We start from the raw sequence: 22,398 nt of genomic DNA on the forward strand, positions 1-22,398 counted from the left end.
CCGGGAATTTGAATTATTTAAAAGGCAATGCTTTGTGATATAGAATGTTTTCTACAGGCAATATGATTTCTGTTTATAGAATGACATATTTTATTTTAGCCATACTGGCAAGTAAGACTATCGATGATTTGAGCTTTTTACTCTGTTTACTCTGCAGTCCTAACCCACGAAAGCTTTCTGCCCTGCTACTTTTGAAAGGAAAATATGAAGCCTTTTGGTCTATGTGAAACTAGAAGATTAGTATTTTTGAACATATAACTCAGGTCCTAAAAGACATTTATCTGTTCCAGATTCCCTTTGATGTAATTCTGATGTAATGTGCTGCTTTAGATTGGTCTACCTGAACTTTTAATGCAAAAAGAAAGAGTCCTAAATTGAAGTCAAGAGAAGACATATCCATACTTAAAATGGAAAGGGGGCAATAGCTTCTACTCCCCCCTATAAAAATCCAGATCCTCTTTTCTTATTTGTTCTTTAGAAATAAAAGTCTAATAAGTATAACATTTAAATGCCAATATATTTACTTATTCATTTTCAAAACCAAGGCTCTGATGGAGTATTTATTTGTATTTCTAATTTTTTCCCTGGCAAATACCCAGCTTGCTATTTTCCAAGTGATATTTCATTTCAGGCCCTTGTTACAATGCTAATCATCTTATTCATATCCTTGTTACCCGGATTCAATAAGTTATGTTGAGCCATAGCAATGTTTTAAGTGTGGCATCAAAACCTAAAATTAAATGAAAAGTGTTTATTAATCTTGTAATATAATGTCATTATTTACATTGTGCCACAAACTGTTGTTCTTTGTTTTATTTCTTTTATTCAGTTTCCTCTAATAGACAAAATAAAGTCAAATTTGAATGTGCACAAACAGACTTTCCATGAACTGACTTTCTATCAAATCTGGTTAAGTGGCAATACCAAAGTAAAGAAACTGGTTGGTCATTTTTCCATATATATTTTCATGTTACTAAATGAGTTTTTCAAAATGTTTTAACCTTTCTGAAACAGCATTTCTATATGCCGTAAAAACAGAACGTTAGAATTCTTTTACACAGGAAAACTTCTATATGACTGTAATGAGCTTCTTTATTTTCTATGGTTAACATGAAATTCTACACAGTGGAAGTGATATTATATTATGGTAAAGAATCTCTAAATCAAAACTTGTGTTACCTGACACAAAAGGGACATATTAAATAACACCTATACCCCTTCTAAGTTCTCTAAGTAAAATTAATCAAAATCTTCTTTTTTATTTTAAATGCCACCAGAACTGAATCTAATGGCCAGAACCTTAACAACTGTATTTTCAAAACACTTGATGGAAATAGTTTTCCATGTCTATTTTTGTATGACTGTATTAATAAACACTTATTCTTATAAGCAATTTTTAAAATTTTATCAAAATTTTATCTTATTTATGATTCTAGTTTGGAGGAAGGATGGTATCACATATACAACTAATTGACTAATACAAAACTTCATAACTCCATGTAGCTCCAGTTAAAAAGGAAAAATTATGGAGATAAGAAGTTGCCAAGGGTCAGGGGACAGAGGGAGGGATGAATAGGTACAGCACAGAGAATTTTTAGGGCAGAGAAATTATTCTATATGACATTATAATGATGGGTATATGTTATCATATTTTTGTCCAAAACTATAGAATGTACAACACAGGAGTGAATCCTATGGGAAACTATTAACATTGGGTGATAGTGACACGTCACTGTAGGTTCATCCTTGGTGAAAATAAATGTACCATCCTGGTAAGTGACAGCTGTGCATGTATAGAGGCAGGGGGCATATGGAAAATCTCTGTACCTACCTCTTAATTTTGTTGTAAACCTAAAACTGCTCTAAAAAGTAAAGTCTTTAATAAAAAAAAATACATTTAGAATATATTTTTAAAAGTAGCTCTACAGACTCAATTTCAAAACTTGTAATAAATGCATATGCTGGCCCTTGTTTATTTCCTATCAAGCATTATATCATTGAGGTAATCACCCAAGAAAAACAGAATTTTTCCTAGACTCTTCGCTATCCCTTAGCTTTAGCATATACATTTCATCTAGTATTACTACTTTTAAGTTTTAATATTTCTTAAATCTGCCCATTTTCTCTTAGCCCTTTTATTCCTACCGTAGTTGCATTTATCCCCCCTTACTTGGACTAGTCTGCCCACCTCCTTTTTCTACCAGCTCAAGTGTGTTTCCAGTACAGCAACGGCAATGCTTAATAAGATAATGTTACTTCAATGTGGACAGTACTTTAGTAGATTCCCGTGATCTACAGGATAAAGTCCAAGCTCAAAGGTATGACACACAAGGCTGCTGATAAATCTGGCTACTTCCTGTTTCTCCTTTTGGAGCCTTACCATAGCCTGTTGTTTATTCAATAAATAGTTCTGTAATTGAACTGTATTTTGCCAAGTATCTCCTTCTATGAGTTACCTATTCATGTAATTTGCCTATTTTTCAATGACTTTTTTTTAATTCACAAATGTACATGGAGTTATCCTAAATGGTTTTTCTTCATCTACTGAAAAAAATATTTTACCAGCATTAGTACATTTTCATATAATAAATTCTTTAAAAATGTAAGTTGTCATCAATTTAGATAGACCAAAATTTCTGTGACCCCACTTCATCTAAAAATTTTGGGTTTGGGTGGCATTACTGACTGATAGCAGTGACTCAGGAAGACCCAGAGTAAGGGAGAGGTAGGAGGCACAGTCTTCTCCTTGGACTCCAGAGACAGAACTTGATGATGTAGATACCTACCACCCATCATTGTTTTTCATCATCTAACATCCATGTTGTCTTCATTTATCACCATCTTCCAATCATCAGTTCCTCTCTGGATCACCACTCACAGGGCTCTTCCTAATCCAGCAGGACCTTCCACAGAGCATTTCAAGACCTTTCTGACCTGCAATCAACATCAGCCACCCACTTCTAAGATCTTAGTCTGGTGTCTACTGTGGGCAAAAGTCTGTGCTAAGCCTCAGAGATACCAGGAAAAAAATGAGTAAGACACAACACTAACAACATAAAACACAAGTCTTGTGGGAAACAAACATATCTCCTTGACTCCAGAGAATATGGCTTTGCATCTTCTGGATCCTAGAACTGGTCCTTCGATGCCCCTGCCAAGTCTCATGATCTTTTCTGAGATCTCAGTTTGCTTGATCTCCCCGCCATAGCGAATGCAGAGCACTTTCTTCTTGAAAACTCTTTCTTCAAATTTTATTATATCACCCTCTTCTGATTCTCTTCTGACCTCTCTGAATATTAGAGAGATGGAATGCTGAGGAGAAAAAAACATGAGCTTTATTACAGATCTTGCTTTGACTCATCATTGCTCCACCATTTACTGGGTGACTGTGGGCAAATTATTTATCTTTCTGAGTTGCAACTTTCTCACTTAAATGAGGTTAATATTATTTTGAGTATGAAATGAGATAGTCTGTTATAATGCATTCATTCAATGGTTATTGCTCTGTAACCATTATATTTCCTTAGTTCTCCATCCTTCACTATTTTTTCTTCTTCCACCCCCTAAATTTTAATAAGCCTTAAATTCAGTCCCTAACTTTCTGCTCTCCCCTCTCTTGTTCTCTTTTCCTTAAGAATTGGGAGGAACCCTATACCTGTATCAGTTCCTATTTGGCTGTTTCCCAAATAGTAATCCTCAAGGGTTTACAAAAGTCTTCCAAGGAATCATAACGTTAAAGTTAGCATGGTATCTGCTTCAGTATCTACTTTTAAAAATGTAAATAAAAAATATTTTTTAAATATCCAGCTAAAACAGAACACTTGGGAGTGGAAGCACTGTAAGAATGCACAGTGATTATCAGAAATCAGAGGGAGGCGCTCCTGATACAGTAACTGTCAGCTTATAACTCAGTGAGCACTGCTGGTCATCATGGGCTATTAATCATCACTTAGTTTTTAATCATCTGTTTTTGCTCCCATATTACCTGATTTATACCCATAATCACTTATTGCTTAAAGAAAGATAACACAAGAAAATGTGTTACATATTAGTGAGTACAGACATGATAAATGTGCCAATTTGCCCCAAAATGATCTTCTTCAGATCCACTAGTTCAATCTGTTTGATCAAAACTCTTTAAAAGCACATGAGTATTTCTTGTACCTCAACAAGTAATGCTCATAAAATAAATTATAGTGATGACTATATCCAATTTGGCTTTATTTTAACTGGAAATAAAAACCACTAACATCTATAATATATTTGTGAAGACATAAAACTAATAAGTAGCAACCTTTTCTTTTACGTCATCACTTGAGAACAAAATACAATAATTTACAAAAACTTTTCTGCTAAATCACTTTGTTACATGCCATAAAAAATTGGAAAATAATTTTTGAAATTCCTAAGTTTGCAAAATCATATGTTATTGTGCAAGAGATCATTCATCCAAAAAGGTCAGGAAATAATTGTCTACATAAGTGGTTCCCAAAGTGTATTCCTCAGAACAGTAGTTGCATGGAATTTTTTAATTATAAGAATAATGCTTTTATTGTTTCAGAAAAAAAATGATGCACATTTACTTTAGAAAATACACTGAAAAATGCTAGGAAGTAAAAAAATCTACCAATATTCCATCGCCCAAAACAATCATCACCAAGTTTTATTGAACATCTTTAGAAATATGTGCAGTTTGCAAAAGAGTACTTTAGAAGGGCAGATATAAATAATTTTAGAATAAAAATGGAATAATCATGATTATTTTTAATTTAAAAATATTTTAAATATATGGAAGGCATTATTGAAATTCAGATAAAAATTTAACCTCCACAGAATACAGGTTACTAAATAAAAGATCTCTCTAAAGGTAAGAAAAACATTAAAATCTTTGATGTCCCTTTTGAAATTATGTGCTTTACCTTTAAACTGTCTCCTTGCAATGAGAGATTAAACAGATTATCATAGTCCTCCTTGCACCAAATCTTCACCCTACCCTGATTTTTGTTGTATTTTTCTTTTTAGATCCTCAAAGCTTACATTTATATTTTACAACAATAATTCCCAATAGCCTTAGTTCTATATCTATGTTTTAAATAAGAGTAATAAAGATAAGATACCACTGGTATTTAAGACTAAATGAAAATTACATAGAAACCCCTTATATATTGTAAAGTGCTAGAAAAACATATTTGTTCTAATATATTAATACTTCCCACCATTCTTTCTCTATATAGTAGCCCCCCCCCCCCTTATTTGCAGGGGATACATTCCAAAACCTTCACTTGATGCCTGAAACCACGGCTATTACTGAACTCTGTATATGCTGTTTTTTCCTACACATCCACATCTGTGATAAAGTTTAATTTATAAACTGGGCCCTGTGAAAGATTAACAAAATTGGTAATAGAATAATTATAACAATATCTGACAATTAAGTTCATGAAGTCATCCTAGAAAAAATGCTACATACCTCCCTGCTACGTATCACTACGGTCACCTTCGAAGTACTCCCCTTGGGAAGACATGCACCGATGCCAGTGCCTAGTGCATCCTTCAAAGCAATTTTGGAACTCTTTCTGGAAAGGCCATCAGAGCTGTTGTCACATTACCCTTCATGTTCTGAATGTCATCAAATATCTTCCTTTCAATATTTCCTTTATCTTCTGGTAAAGAAAGAAGTCATTGGGGGCCAGATCAGGTGAGTAGGAGGGTGTTTCAATACAGTTATTTGTTTACTGGCTACAAACTCCCTCACAGATTTAGTACAGTGTGAGCTGGTGCACTGTTGTGATGCAAGAGCCATGAATTGTTGATGAAAAGTTCAGGTCGTTTTCGTCTAACTTTTTCATGCAGCCTTATCAGCACTTCCAAATAGTAAACTTGGTTAACTATTTGTCCAGTTAGTACAAATTGATAATGAATCATCTCTCTGATATCAAAAAAGGTTAGCAACATCATTTTGACTCTTGATTTGGATGATAAAACTTTTTTGGTCTTGGAGAATTGGCTGACTTTCATTGTGTACTTTGATGCTTTGTTTCAGGGTCATATTGGTATACCCATGTCTCATCACCAGTGATGCTTTGTTTCAGGGTCATATTGGTACACGCATGTCTCATCACCAGTGATAACATGGCCCAAAACATGGTCTTGCCTTTCCAAAAGGTCTTGGCAAACTTTGACTCTCCTTTGCTTTTGTTCATCGGTGAGCTCCTTCGGGATCATTTTTGCACACACCTTTCTCATGCCAAGATTTTCAGTTAAGATTTTCCTAACTGTTTCTCTATTAATGTTTACTTGGTCTGCTATGCTTCTCACAGTCAGCCGATGACTTTGATGCACAATTCAATGAATTTTTGCAATGTTTTCATCAGTTCTGCTCGTTACCGGTTGCCCTGACCTCTCTTCCACAGTGACACATTCTCTCCCCTCAGAAAAACATTTAATCCATTCGTACACTGTCATTTTCTTCATGGCATTATCCCCATAAACTTGGACTAACAAGCCTCTGATTTCACCTCCACTCTTGCCAAGTTTAACAAGAAATTTAATGTTTGTTTGTTGCTTTAATTCAAGCTCAGACATTCTCGCGACAGCACACAAAAAATTCAACAACAATAATGAATTCCACTCAGCATGACACCACCACATGTTGACACGAACACAGCTGTGAGACACTGATATACCAAGGTTATGAAACCTTACCGAGCTGTTTGTACAGTGCTACCAATGTAAACACACTTAATTGTCAAACCTCATATGTAATAAAAGTTATGTGAATGTGGTCTCTCTTTCTCTCTCTCTCTCTCTCTCTCTCTCCCTCCCTCCAACCCTCTATCCCTCCCTTTCAAAATACCTTATTGTACTGTATACTCACCTTTTCATTTAAAGGAAGAACTTAAGGCTTCTCTTTGGCATATTTGAGTTGCCAGCATCACTAGTCTTCTGCTTTGGGGCCATTATTAAGTAAAATCATGGTTCCTTGAACAAGTACTGAGATATCACGACAGTCAACCTGATAACGGAGATGGCTACTAAGTGACTAACAGGTGGGGAGCATATACAGTGTGGATATGATAGACAAAAGAATGATTCATGTCTCAGGCAGGACGGAGCAGGATGGCATGAGATTTCATCATGTTACTCAGACTGGCACACAATTTAAAACTTATGAATTGCTTATTTCTGGAATATTCCATTTCATACTTTCAGGCCACAGCTGACCATGCGTAACTGAAACTGTGCAAAGCAAAACGTGGATAAGGGGGGACTACTGTACTCACTTTTCTAAATACTCATCCTAACGTAAACAGTCTACTCACTGTGCCTCTAGAAAATGGTTTTCTCCTAAGACTGATGCATAAATTGTTGCCCCCACCTAGAATGCCAACAACTCTGTAAAACTATCCATCTTTTAGGATCAAGACCAAGTCTCTCCCCATCCCTGAAATCTTTACAGAACCTTCTGACCTGCAGGGACATCCTCATCTAAGCCCGTAGAGCATTAACATAATTAGTCACTAGGCAATAAGAATTGCTCTTATATTGTCCTACTGGACAGTTATTTGCTGTTTACTTTAATAGACTTTTATTCTTATACATTGTCTTTGAAACTAAATTTTAAGTCTTTTGAAGGCAAGCTCTAAATATTAATACATTTTTGTCTCCATATTGCCTTCTGTTTTATACATACTGGCACCACCAGTGTATTCATTTAATACGCTTCCAAAAACCAAAAATACAATTGTATACACAAAGTTCTAAGTTAACTTTGTAGATATTTAACTAAACTTTGCCTCAGAGAATGCCAGTGTTCAAAATTACAAAATTACAATGAACATAATCTACGAATCTACATTATAATGAAATAATTTAATGTCAACATTAAGGAACTAATTTTTGGTTCTTTATCTTAAGAATCAATATTATATTAAGAGGCTTCTATGGTCTTAATATTAAAAAGGTACTTCTTAGGATACCTGAAGATAATCTTTAATAACATTAAATATCACCGGTTTGTGGTAGATACAGATAGGTTTTGAATATTGGCTTGAATTAAATGTGCAGACTCTAAAACATATACTAAAAGTTGTTTTTAAAAAGAAATTCAAGATATAAATGACTTTTATTTTCTATTCTGTTTCTCTTTTAAAAGTTGAGGAAATATTTTTTTAATTAGTTCATTTAAATTTTCACTTGTTTTAAGTAACTGGAATCTTACATAATGATATTAATTACAATGATGAATTTTTGACCCAAATAAATAAATAAAAAGCATCATTCTACATAGGCTAATTTCCCATATTTCCACTTGAAAAATGTCCTATTAACTGCTGACATAATATTTAATTTTTAACTTTTGGGTTTTATATTATTATACTAGTTTATTATGATGCAAAAATTGTCAGTTATAGGTAGAATAACTATGGCACACAACTGTAGTTGTATTTGGTGTTCTTGGAATATATGGGTCCAAGTAACAAGAAGCTACTACTTCATTGCCAACAAGTCAAGTTTAATTTGCTTTCTTTTCCCCTCCCTCTTCAACTGGCTGAAATACAAGTTCCACTGCAAATGCAACAACCAGCAAACACAGATGCCATCATAAATACATAATGCTGCCAAGTAGGAAACCCTACTTTGATGAATAACAGAACTCCCCATAGCAACTAGAAGATATTCTGGGCAGCATATTTAAAATCTTGAAGCTATATTATAGATAAAATGCATGCATCCCTTGTAACTAAAAAAATAAGTTAGTTTGTTTTGTAAAAACAAAAAACACTGATATTTAATTTATTATTACTCAATGGGTCATTTTTCTGTCTGGTTCATATTGTTAGTGGGCTGAGAAATTTTATAAACGTTTCATTCTAAACTACTGCAATACATAACTGCTATCAAAGAGGTCCTGCTATGCCTTAAATAAAATTTGCCATACTCAGTTTTTAAAAAAGCACAGTTTTCAAACTTTGCTAACTAAATTCATAGTCTGATAAACTAATTCGGGTGTTAAAATTTAGCAATTGAGTGACCCTCCCCACCAGCATCAGTTGTCCTGGGGACAAAATGTGAAAACAACAAATATTTATAAGCGTCCACAGTGGCAACAATATATGCTAGATGCTGTAGGGAAAGAAAATTGAAGACAAGACCTCTACTCTGCAGGAATTTTTCCTCTAGTTAGTAGAAATCACGTATATGGGACATTAATAAAGCAGTATTTCATCAGATATTCAGATCCCTGTGGGATGTTACAAGACACATCATTTGCCCACAATTGCTCTAGATTCTGAAGTCCCTAAAACAAAAATTCCAAGCATTACGTATCAACAGATACAAAAACTAGAGCAGGATCTCTTAAGGCAGAGATAAAAGAGAGGCTCATGACCTCTCCAAATAGCTTTGGTTTTAAATCCAAAATATTTCGCATTGAAGTTTATGAAATTTTCCCCCATCATAATCACTATGAAATGTCAATGTTGACGAGTGACAGCACCAAGATGGCCGTGTAGAAGAACTCCGCCTCCTTCTCCCCACAAAGTTCAACAATTAGACGGTTACCCATTAACAAAAACAACTCCGGAGAACTCAGGAACCCACTTAAGAAACTTTAGCAACATGGTGGAACAAAAAACCTGAGAACAACTGCACAAAAAGGAAAGAACAGCTTCATTTTGCCTCTATAATCCCATCCCCCAGGCAGGCATCGCTCAGTGCCAAGAAGAAACTCCCAGCTAGAAAAGGTTCCCTTGACAAGAAAGGGACAGCAGTGCGAGAGATCAGCTTCCCCAGCCTTTCGGGACACTGCATGAAGAATCCACTTCAGTTTCACCCCGTGCAGAGATCACCAAAGCTGAGACGTATAGATACGGCTAGGAAGAAAGACGAAGGGCAGGGGCGAGTAGTATCAACCAGACAGTGGGAGTGCCTATGGTTCTCAGTGACCTCCTTTGCAGAGAACCCCAGCAGTTTTTGCTACTGAGGAAACCAGTACAGCTGCAAAGACCCCCTGCAGATTTCATTGGTTTTCACCCCACAGGTTTCTGAGTTCACAGATGCCAGATGCCTGAGTTCCTCTCTCCACTCCACCCTTCCCTCTCTGCCAGAGCCTGGGGTCTGCACTAACATCTTACCGTGGCTTCTGCAGCTGCATGAGTGTATAAGACACCAGACTAGACCTCCGTGGCTGACCCCATCACTGTGTGCATGCTAGAGGCTAGCCCCTCTAGATGTGCACTTGGATAACTCAGCCCAAATCCTGTCACCAATGTCCACTGCCATGTGCACACCCATGACAAGACTTTGCAGCCACAGGAGTGCACACTGACAGCCAGGGCCCCTGCCAGTGTACCCACACTTGGCCCCGGCCCTTGATGCATACCACTACATGTGTGTCTGCAATCAGCCTATCACTACATAGGCACCTGCAGCTGGCCTCCACAGCTGTGTGGTGCATAGTACTGGCTCCAGCCACCACCACTGCCTGCCCTAGGCCCTAGCCAGTGGACCTGGAAGTACTGCTGAGGAAATAACAACCTTTCTATCCACTGCAAATCCCCCACAGTGCTCATCAAAGACCACATAATTGTCAATGTTATGGACAGCAGAAGCCTGAGCTACTGAGACATCATGCCCCCCAGGACCCAGAGCTGCCATACACACCTGCCGTTGTTGCCCTGAATCATTGGACTCAGGGTTACAACATGCTCCAGTGTGTTCCCTGACACAGGTTAAGGTCTTTCCTTACTAAAGTGAGTCCACAGAATTTGGAAGAGGTGACTGCTTGTTCAATGTGTAGACATCTATGCAAGGCTAATGGGATCGTGAAGAATCAGGAAAATATGACATCACCAAAGGAACACAATAAATTTCCAGTATGTGATGTCAAAGAAATAGAGAATCAGGAATTGCCCAATAAAGAATTCAAAATAATTTTCTAAAGATGCTCAGAGAGCTACAACAGATAAACAATGAAATCAGCAGAACAAAATGAGAAGTTCAACAAAGAAACAATAAAGAACCAAAAGGAAATTTTGGAACTGAAGAATACAGTGAATACACTGAAGATGTCAGTAAGAACTTCAATAGCAGACTGAACCACCTGAGCAGAAGAAAGAAACAGTGAGCTCAAAAACAGGTCATTTGAGATTATCAAGTCAGAATGGCAAAAAGAAAAAAAAGAATGAAAAGGAATTTAAAAAACCTATGGGACTTACGGGACACCATTAACAGAAATAAACTACACATCACTGAAGTCCCAGAAGGAGAAAAAACAAAGAAAGGGGTAGAAAGCTTAAATAAGAAATAATGTCTGAGAACTTCACAAACCTAAGGACAGATTTGGACATTCAAATTCATGAGGCTAACAAACCACTTGAGAATTCTAACAGCAGGAAAAGGAAAAACAAATTCTCTCAGACAGGGAATCCCCATAAACTGCTGATAAAGCTATCAGTGGCTTTATCAGCAGAAACCATGCAGACCAGTGGAGAGTGGGATGATATATTTAAAGTACTAAAAGAAGAAAAAAAAAACCTGTCAACAAAAATACTTTACCTGGCAAAGTTGTCCTTCATGAAGGACATGATGAAGGTGAGATAAACACTTTCCCAATAAATAAAAACGGAGGGAGTTCATCACCACTAGTTTTGCCTTATTAGAAATGCTGACAGGAATTCTTCAAATTGAAACAAAAGGATACTATTAGTAATGTGAATTTAAAAATATATGAAAATATATAACATACTGGTACTGGTTAAGTACATAATCAGAATCAGAAAACTAATACTGTAATATGATGGTGTGTTTACCACTTTACAATAAAAGCTAAAAGAAAAAAGTATTAAATATAGTTGTATATAGCTATAGTTACGATAACTTATTAATGAATACACAATATAAAAAATGCAAATTATGTCATCAAAAACAAAATGTGGGGGGGGAGTAAAAGGATAGTTTTTGTATACAAAGTTTAGTTGTTATCAGCTTAAAATAGACTGTTACATCTATAAGATGTTTTATGTCAGCCTCAGGTTAAACACACAACAAAAACCTACACTAGATACACACAACAGAAAAAGAAGATAATCTAAGCATATCACTATGGAAAATCATCCATTCACAAAGGAAGACAATGAAAGAAGAAGAAAGAAAAAAAGAAACTACAAGAGCGCCAGAAAACAATGAAAAATATGGCAATAGTAAGTCCTTGCCTATAAATAATTTCTTTAAATATAAATGGATTAAATTCTCCAATCAAATGGCATAGAGTAGCTGAATTAAAAAAAAAAAAAAAGAAGCAAGACCTAACTACATCATGCCTATAAGGGACACACTCCAACTTCAAGGACACACATAGGTTCAAAGTGAAGGGATGGAAAAAGATGTCATGCAAATGGAAACCAAAAGAGAGCAGGAGTAGCTATACTTACATCACACAAAATAGACTGTAAGTCAAAAATGGTAACAGGAGACCAAGAAGGAATCAATTCATTAAGAGTACACAACTGTACATATATATGTACCCAACATAGAGCACCTAAATATATTAAGTGAATACTGACAGATCTGAAGTAACAGACAACAACACAATCATAGAGAACTTCAATACCCCACTTTCAAGAATGGATAGATCACGCAGACAAGAGTATCAATAAAGAAACATTGGACTCAAATTACACTTTAGACCACAAAAACTTAGACATATAGAGAACATTCACTCCAATAGCAAAAGACACACTCTTCTTAAGTGCACACAGAGCATTCTCCAGGATCAATCACATGTTAGGTCACAAAACAAATCTTAGCAAATTTAAAAGATTGAAATCATACCAAGTATCTTTCCCAATCACATTGATATGAACTAGAAATCAATAAGAGGAAAGCTAGAAAATTCACAAATATATGGAAATTAACAAAATCCTGAAAAACTAATGGGTCAAAAATGAAATCAAAGAGAAATTAGAAAATATGAAACAAATGAAATTGGAAACACAACGTACCAAAATGTATGGGATGCAGAAAAGACAGTGCTAAGATGAAAGTTTATAGCAATAAATAATTATATTAAAAAAGGAGGCTCTCAAAAAAATAAGCTAACTTTCCACCTTAAGGGACTAGAAAAAACAAAACAAAACTAAGCCCTAAGTTTGCAGAAATAAGGATGTAACAAAGATCAATGCAGAAAACACTGAAACAGAGAAGAGAAAAACAATAGGAAAGATCAATGAAAGTAAGAGACAGTTTTGTGAAAGATAAACAAAACTGACACTCTTTCAGCTAGATTTTCCAAGAAAAAAAGGGAGGACTCAAATAAATAAGACTATAAATGAAATACGAGACATTACAACTGATATCACAGAAACACAGAGGATTATAAGAGACTACTATGCACAATCATATACCAACAAATTAGACAAACTACAAGAAATTGATAAATTCCTAGAAACATACAACCTACCAAAACTGAATTATGAAAAAATAAAAACTCTGGACAAATTATGAGGTAGGAAATTGAATCAGTAATCAAATCTTCCAACAAAGAAAAGCCCAGGGCCAGATGGCTTCACTGGTAAATACTAACAAACATTTCAAGAACTATTAATGCCAATACTTCCCAAATTATTCCCAAATATATTGAAGAGGAGAGAACACTCTCAAACTTATTTTTATGAGGCCAGCATTATCCTGATACCAAACAGAGATAAAGATACTACAAGAAAAGAAAACCATAGGCTAATATCCCTGATGAATATACACTCAAAAATTCTCAACAAAATACTCACAAACCAAATTCAACAGGACAATAAAATACACTATAATCAAGAGAGATTTATCCTTGGGGTGCAAGAATGGTTTCAATATATGTAAATCAATCAATGTGATAGAATGTAAGACAAAACTCATACAATCATCTTAACAGATGTGAAAAGGCATTGGACAAAATTCAAAATCCTTTCATAAGAGAAAAAAACAACACCAAAACTCTCAACAAATTTGGTATAGAAGTAATATACATCACATAATAAAGGCCATATATGACAAACCCACAGATAACATCATACTCAACAGAGACTGAAAAATTTCCCTCTAAGATCAGGAACAAGACATTCTCACCCCTTCTATTCAAACAATACTAAAGTCCTAGCCAGAACAATTAGGGAAGAAAAAGAAATAAAAGGTATCCAAATTGGAAAACAAGAGGTAAAATTGCTTTTGTTTGCTAATAAAATGATCTGATATATAGAAAATCCTAAAGAACACCAAAAACTCTTTGGACTAGTAAAAATTCGGTAGTTTCAGGATACAAACTCAACATACAAAAATCAGTTGTGTTTCTATGCAATAACAACGAACTATCTAAAAAAAAAAGCAATCTCATTTTCAATAGCATCAAAAGCAATAAAATACTTAGGAATAAATTTAACCAAGAAAGTGAAAGATCTACACACCAAAATTATAATACATTGATGAAAGAAAAAAAATTAAAGAAGACACAAATATCCCTTGTTCATGGATCAGAAGATTTAATATTGTTAAAATGTTAATACTACCCAAAACCAACTACAGATTCAATGTAATCCTTGTCAAAATTCCAATGGAATCTTTCACAGAAACAAACAAAAACTCCTCAAATGTGTATGGACCACAAAAGACTGATTAGCCAAAGCAATCTTGAGAAAGAACAAACCTGGAAGCATCATACTTCCTAATTTCAAACCATATTATAAAGCTATAGTCATCAAAACAGGATAGTACTGTCATAAAAACAGACACATAGATCCACAGATCAGAATACAGAGCCCAGAAATAAATCCATACATATACGGTCAACTAATATTTGACAGGGAACCAAGAATACTCAATGGAGAAAGAATAGTCTCTTCAATAAATGACGCTGGGAAAACTGAACAACCATATGCCAAAGAATGAAATTGGAACTGTTTATACTCCTTACAAAAATTAACTTGAAATGGATTAAGGCCTTAAGTATAAGACCTAAAACTGTAAAACTTCTAGACAAAAATCATAGGAAAAAACCTTTTGAAATCAGTCGTGGAAATCGTTTTCTTTTGGATATGACACCAAGTATCAAAGGCAAAAATAAACAAGTGAGATTACATCAAACTTAAAATCTTCTCTACAGCAAAATAAACAGTCAACAGAATGAAAAGAAAACCTAAGGAATGGGAAAGAAATATTTGTAAACCATATATTTGAGAAGGGGTTAATACCCAAAATATATATGGAACCCATACAACTCAATAGTAAAAAAAAGCAAATAATCCAATTAAAAAATGGGCAAAGCACCTGAATAGACGGTTTTACAAAGAAGACATACAAATGGCCACCAAGAACATAAAAAGCTGCTTGACATAACTAATCATCAGGGAAATGCAAATCAAAATCACAGTAAGGTACCATCTCACACATGTTAGAATGACTACCACCAAAAAGACCAGAGACACTGGAGAGGCTGTGGAGAAACAGGAACCCTGGTGCATTGTTGGTAGGAACATAAATTGGTATAGTCACTATGGAAAACAGCATGGAGAGTCCTCTAAAAATTAATAATAAAACTACCAGGTGATCCAATGATCCCATTTCTGGGTATACATTAAAAGGAAAGGAGATTATTATCTTGAAGAGATATCTGCACTCCCATGTTCACTGCAGCATTATTCATAATAGCCAAGACATGGAAACCACTTTAGTGTTCATCAACAGATGAATTGATAAAGAAAACGTGGTGCATACATATGCAATGAAATTCAGCCATAAAAATGAAGGAAATCCTGCCATTTATGACAACGTGGATGGATCTTGACAGCATTATGCTAAATGAAATAAATCAGACACAGAAAAATACTGTATGATCTCACTTATATACGGAATCTAAAGATGTCAAACTCATAGAAACAGAGAGTATATTGATGGTTACCAGGGGCTGGGGGTTGGAGGAAATGGCAAGATGTTGGTCAAAGGGCAGAAATTTTCTATTAGTGGAATAAGTTCCAGGGATCTAATGTACAGTGTGGTGACTATAGTTAACACTACTGTGTTGTATACTTGAAAACTGCTATGAGAGTAAATATTAAAAGTTCTCATCATAGCAACAAAATGGTAATTATGTGAGGTGAAAGATAAGTTAATTAACCTCATTGTTGTAAACATTTGGCAATATATACATGTATTAAATCACCACATTGTACACCTTAAACTTATACAATGTTATCTGTCAATTATATTTCAATAAAGCAGGGGGAAAAAAGAAAATGTCAACGGTTTTTAACATTGCCTAGTTGAAGAAGCCTATAGGTCTCAATGTCTTACACAATGTTTTCTCAATAAACATATATAGGCCTATGGATGAATTTTAACCTGTTCTTTTGGACTTTTTTTTTCCCCAAAGGAAAAAGCATGTTTCATATCCAACTGAACAACCATAAGATTCCAAATAAACGGTTATTTTCATTCACATTTTATTAGCATTTTAAAACCTTTACCTACTGATATGTTCAGATCTCTAGCATCAAAACTTACTCAAGGCAGTTTTCTACAATTATACTTAAATTCATTGAAAACTCCAAAATTAATGTTCAATGCGTGTATATCTATGTATACATACAAAACTCATTATTTATAATGTCTCTCAAGTATTTTAATATTTATAATAATTATTTCAGTTAGTAATAACATATTAAAATCAGTTCTAGTGTTATTGAATCAGGTTTTAAAAATAATGATTCTTCAATTTGTTATCCATCTCAAGAGCCATATTAGGTAAATTGCTTATTCTGGAATTAGTAACAAAAATATTCTATCTCATATACAGCAAGATTGAGAGCATGTAAAAAAAAGTATATAAAAATTCCACAGTTATTATAATATTTAGCTTAATTTTCATTAAAATATGACTACTTTTTGAAGTTTAAAATAACATCAAACCAGCCAAGCAGTTTTAATACTTTAAAAATTATAAAACTTACTCTAGGTGGCGTACTTCTATAAGTTTGTAGAAGGAAAAAAATACAACTGAAAATCAAGCTTTTTTATTTCTAATCAATGACTGTTAATATTATGAATTCAAAAACTAATCCACTGACATTAGAGATTTGTTAATAGAAAATAAAGTTCAAACTTAATTTAACCTAAATTAGAATATAATTAGTAACACAAAATACTCCATTACGATTCTTTAGACAAGTAAATATTGTGTTGTGAGAAAAACCTTATTTAAAGAAATCTCATAAAGAAAAATGACACATTAAGCAGTAGCCCCCAAAATGAAAAGAAATAATATTGTATTCAATGATTTTTACATCTTTAACTTATTTTTTAAAACTCCCTCTCATTCTAATATTCATAAAACTGAATTTGTACAAGCATCAGGGCTCTGACCCTTGGGTGCCACTTGTGATATAACCACTTGTTTTTTGCCATGTCTATTGCCTGACTGCCATTAGTTTTCTTAAATCAGAGATAAATCACATGATTTGAAGTTCTTTTTAGCAAGACTATTTTTATTGTTTTTCTTCAATCCTTTTTATATGTAACCACCCAACTTTGACTGTCCTCACAAGCCTCAAGCCATATTTATACCAGTCTTTTTTTTTCAAGTTAGGTGAGTGGGGAGATTGGGGAATTATCAACCAATGGGGCTGTGTTGTCTCTGGTTCTCTCTGTCATACTAAATGTGACACGTAGACCAGTAGAGTGAAATTGGATCCAAAATCAGCTGTCACTTGAGTCTAACTCTTGAAACCACTGGCTATAGTTACACTGGAGACCTTCAAATTGATTTTAAATTGATGTGATATTATGGTATACATTGTTACCTAGAGTTTTTAAAGAATGCTTTTTGATAAACCTCAGCTTTTTCAGTCATCCATCAGATAAAACCACATTTTCACATAATTGTTACCCATGTTTTTATGTAATATTTAAGTTGCCAAAAAAGGAACTGAATTCACAATTAAAATAAATTATTAGTAATGTAGCTCTCAAGTTAGTTAGGCATAAGCTCAGATTTTTTTCAAAGTTACTATCCATTCTCTATTTAGAAAGGTTAATTACTATTTGGACATTTGCAAGTAGATGTTTCCCTATCTGCGACTTATTTGCCAAATTGGTAACTCTTACTTTGTTGAAGTAGAGGAATTTTTCCAGGACCTGAAGACTTGAAAATAAGTTGCACCTTTTACAATGTTTAAATATTCTTACATTAAATAGTAGTGATGCAATTGACCCTACTGGAATTCACTCATTCGTGGCTGAAACAGTCTGTTCAAATATGTTTCTAACTTAACGTTTTGGTCATCAAAATCTAATTATTAATCACACTTTTATATTAAGAAACAATGAGTATAAAATAGAGGACTTGATATTATTTTTGCTTCCTACTATGCACACTATAATACAAAGCTCATACCTTAGAAACGCCACTATTGTTATTATTAATATAATTGGGTGCAAAAATAATTACAAATATACATATATACAGGGGATAGAGGAAAGATGTATATATGAACATCTGCGTACAAGTATATGAGTGTAGCCAGACAGAATTTCTTTTTTTAAGAGACTACTGACCCACCTCCATTCCCCCCTTAAAAAAAAGTTTAAAAAGCTATTGAGGGTAACTAATATAAATCAAATACATTCAGGTTGACTTCTGAGAAAGAAAATAAAAGCAATAATTCTATATACATATTAATTTTAAAATTACACAGAAAAAATATTCCATTCAATATACAAAACAAGTATGTATATCTCAGTTCTTTATTATAGCTTCTAGGGAAAACAGGACTGTAGGAAAATCACAAATTGGGAAAAACAAATAAAGCAGAATAAAAGGGGATAACACAAATAATGCTATACACAAACACAATGAAAGAAACAAAGGGAGTAACACAGAAATCTAGAATCACTTGCTTCTTCCAATCAGTCTTCAAATAACTGAGTCTAGTCTAGACCAATGGTTATCAAATTTTAGTGGGCCTCAGAAATACCTGATGGGCTTGTTAAAACACAAATTGCTGGAGTCTCTCATTTAGTAGAGATCAAATGAGTGCAATAATGAACAAACTTTGAGAACCATCGTTAACTAGAACTCTCAATAGCCCACTAATCACTCTTGGCCATTCACCATATCCTTAGAATTGGGGACAATTCTGCAGCTATTGAGAATGACCCCAGCTTATATATCTCAGAGCAAATTGTCAGGTATTGGGTTCTTTTTTTTCCTGTTATTTATGTGGCATATATACAAGATGTGATCACAAAACATGGTGAATGTTTAATCGTTACAGTAAGACACATTGCCATCAATCCTCCTCAAAATACGCCCCCTCACTTCGAACACACTAATCCCATCATTCTTGCCACTTTGTGAAGCATTTCTGGAAGACCTCTTTCGTATCTTTAGTTGTGTTGTCATGGCTGCCTCGATGTCCAGCATCGATTCAAAACATTTTCCTTTCATGGTCATTTTGACTTTGTGGAAGAGACAGAAGTTGCACGGTGCCAGATCTGGTGAATAACATGGATGAGGACATGATGTAATGTTTTTATTTGACAGAAATTGCCATACCAGAAGCGATGTGTGACACAGAGTGTTGTCATGATGGAGGATGAAGTAGACACTCACAAAAGAGGACGTCCAGAACTGCTTCAGAAAGTGGCAAGAACAATAGGATAAATGTGTTGGAAGTGGGGGGGGGGATTTGAGGGGAATTAATGGCAATGTGTCTTTTATTGTAACAATTTTTTAAATTTACATTCACCATATTTTGTGGTCACACCTTGTATGATCTCATTGGCAGTCTTAACCATGATACTGTTCATGATATGCAGATTAGATTTTTTGAAGTGACTTCCTGGTTGTAATTTCTTTTACTCGGAAACTAAATGAAGTGAAGCTCAACTACTTCTGGAAGGTCTGTTAGATAAAGTATAATGTGCAGTCTTTTATTTTAATTCATTCAAATATGTACTATGTGTAGGCATCAATGCTAGAAGCTGTAACGACAATAGTGGACAAAAACAGATATGGTCTCTGACCTCATTTAACTAAGAATCTACTGGGGAAGACAATCACCTGAAAATATAATTAATGATAAATGCTCCAAATGAAAGGTACATGGTAATATAAAAGTATATAACAAACTGTCCTCTAGAGCTAAACATTTGACATTTCCAAGTTGTTTCACATAATCATCGCACATTAGGATTACCAGTATTTTAGCCATTCTAATAGATGTTCAATGGTATGTCACAGCTTTAATTTACTTCCTTATTAATAGCAAATGTTGAACATATTTTCATATGATTATTTGCCATCCCTACAGCCTTCGTTGAAGTTTCTGTTTATGTCTTTTGCCCATTTTCTAATTAAACTCTTTTCTTACTATTGAATTTTGAAAGTTCTTTATATATCCTGGACAAAAGACCTTTACTGAATACATTTGCATATATTTTGTCTGTGGCTTGTCTTAACATGATCGTCTCTGGTTTGTCTTTCCATCATCTTTAACAGTCTTTCTCAAAATAATTTTTCATTTGTGACAAAATCCAACTTATTAAAAAAAATACACCTTTGATGTCACTTGAATTTTGGCCTAGCCCTAGCTCATAGGTTTCTTATTTTTTCTAAAATTTTATAGTTTTACATGTTACATTTAGATCCATGACCCATTTTTAGGTTTTTTTGACTGTTTGTTTTTTTAGTAAGGTGGAAGGTCCAGGTAGAAGGGCTTTTGCTATGAATGTCAATTATTCCAATACCATTTTTTGAATATTAAATTGTCCCAGCACAATTCCTCCACTGAAGTGCTTATGCGTATGCACCTTTTTCAAAAACTAATTTGTCATACTTGTGTGGGTCTATTCTGGACTCCTTATTCTGTCCCACTGCTGTGTCTTATCACTCTGACAAAAACCACACATTATCGTGATTACTATAGCTATATAATTCTTAATATCCGGTAGTCTCATTCCTTTATTATTTTCAAAGTTGTTTAGGCAATTCTAGTTCCTTTGTCTTTTCACATATATTTTAGAAAGTTTTGTCTATCTACAAAAAAACTGCCTGGGATTTTGATAAAAACTGTATCAAACCTATAGATACGTAGATCATTTGGAGGACAACTGGCATCTTTCTTACGTTATCTTTCCAACTCATGAACATGGTATGTCTCCAATTTTCAGGTCTTCTTTCGTTAGCATTTGTAGTTGTCAGCAAACACAACCTGTCCATGTTTTTAAATGTTTATACTTTTTTTGAGATTGTAAATGAAATTAAAATACAATTCATTTTTGAAGGCCTTGCATTCTGTGATCTTGCTAAACTCACTTATTAGTTCCAGGATGGTCTTGGAGACTTCTTGGGATTTTCTATGTAGACCATCAGGTTATCTGTAAAGAGTTACTCTTCCTTTCCAGTCTGTATGTCTTTTATTTCCTTTTCTTACCATACTGCACCAGTGAACACAAGCACTATGTTGAATGGAAGTGGTTGAATTCACATCCTTGCTTTGTTCCCAATCTTAAGAGAAACACGTTTGGTCTGTCACAAATATGATGGTAACTGTAAGTTTTGTTGATGTGTTTGGGCAGATTGAGGAAGGTTCCTTGTATTACTTAGCTGTTGTTTTTTAAATCATAAATGGGTAGTGAATTTTGTCAACTACTTTATCAATTGATATGATCATGACATTATTTTTATTTTTCTCTTAATATGACGGACTGCATTGACCAAGTCTCAAATACGGAAGTAGCCTTGCATATTTGAAATAAACCCTTAAATGTCTTTCTGCAGTGAATGTATTACCAGACTGTGGTACATCCATGTGATGGAATATTACTTGGCAATAAAAAGACACTATTGAAACATGCAACAAATGCTGATGGATCTAAAGGGAAATATTCTGAATGAAATAAGCCAGTCTGAAGGGGGTTAATACTGTATTATCCCATTTATATACCATTCTTAAAATGACAAAATCATGATGGAGAAAAGATCAGTGGATGCCAGCTATTAGTGTTAGATGAGGGTGTTAACTATTAACAAGTAGCAAGAGGGAGTTTGTAAAGTTCTATATCCTGACTGGGGTGATGGTAACATGAATCCACACCTGTAACATTTCATAAAGAGGAAAAAAAGAACATGTAAAAACTGTGTAATCCAATAAGGTCTGTACCTGAGTTAATGTTGCAATGTCAGTTTCCTGGTTTGACAATGTACTGTGGTTATGTAACATAATAGGGAGAAGAAACTAATACATAGGAACTCCCTGTACTGTTTTTGCTACTTCTTGTGAATCTTATAAGTATGTTAAAATAAAACATTAGGAAAAAAAAAAAAAAGGCCTAACCCTGGAAGATGAGTTAAGGAAG

The 22,398-nt window shown here is 34.3% G+C and overlaps 1 protein-coding gene across 1 annotated transcript in view; it reads right to left on the minus strand.

The window, feature by feature from the left end:
• Window positions 1-806: 806 nt before the first annotated feature.
• The window catches only part of EMC2 (ER membrane protein complex subunit 2), a 54,998-nt gene continuing 33,406 nt past the window's right edge, over window positions 807-22,398 (minus strand). The window contains exon 7 of the mRNA XM_074316263.1: window positions 807-3,312. Coding sequence (XP_074172364.1) covers window positions 3,010-3,312 — 303 coding nt within the window. The 3' untranslated portion in view covers window positions 807-3,009. The remainder of the gene's footprint in view (window positions 3,313-22,398) is intronic.

This window comes from Rhinolophus sinicus, linkage group LG12 (genome assembly GCF_036562045.2).
Source record: "Rhinolophus sinicus isolate RSC01 linkage group LG12, ASM3656204v1, whole genome shotgun sequence".
In the NCBI taxonomy this organism is placed as follows: Eukaryota; Metazoa; Chordata; class Mammalia; order Chiroptera; family Rhinolophidae; genus Rhinolophus; species Rhinolophus sinicus.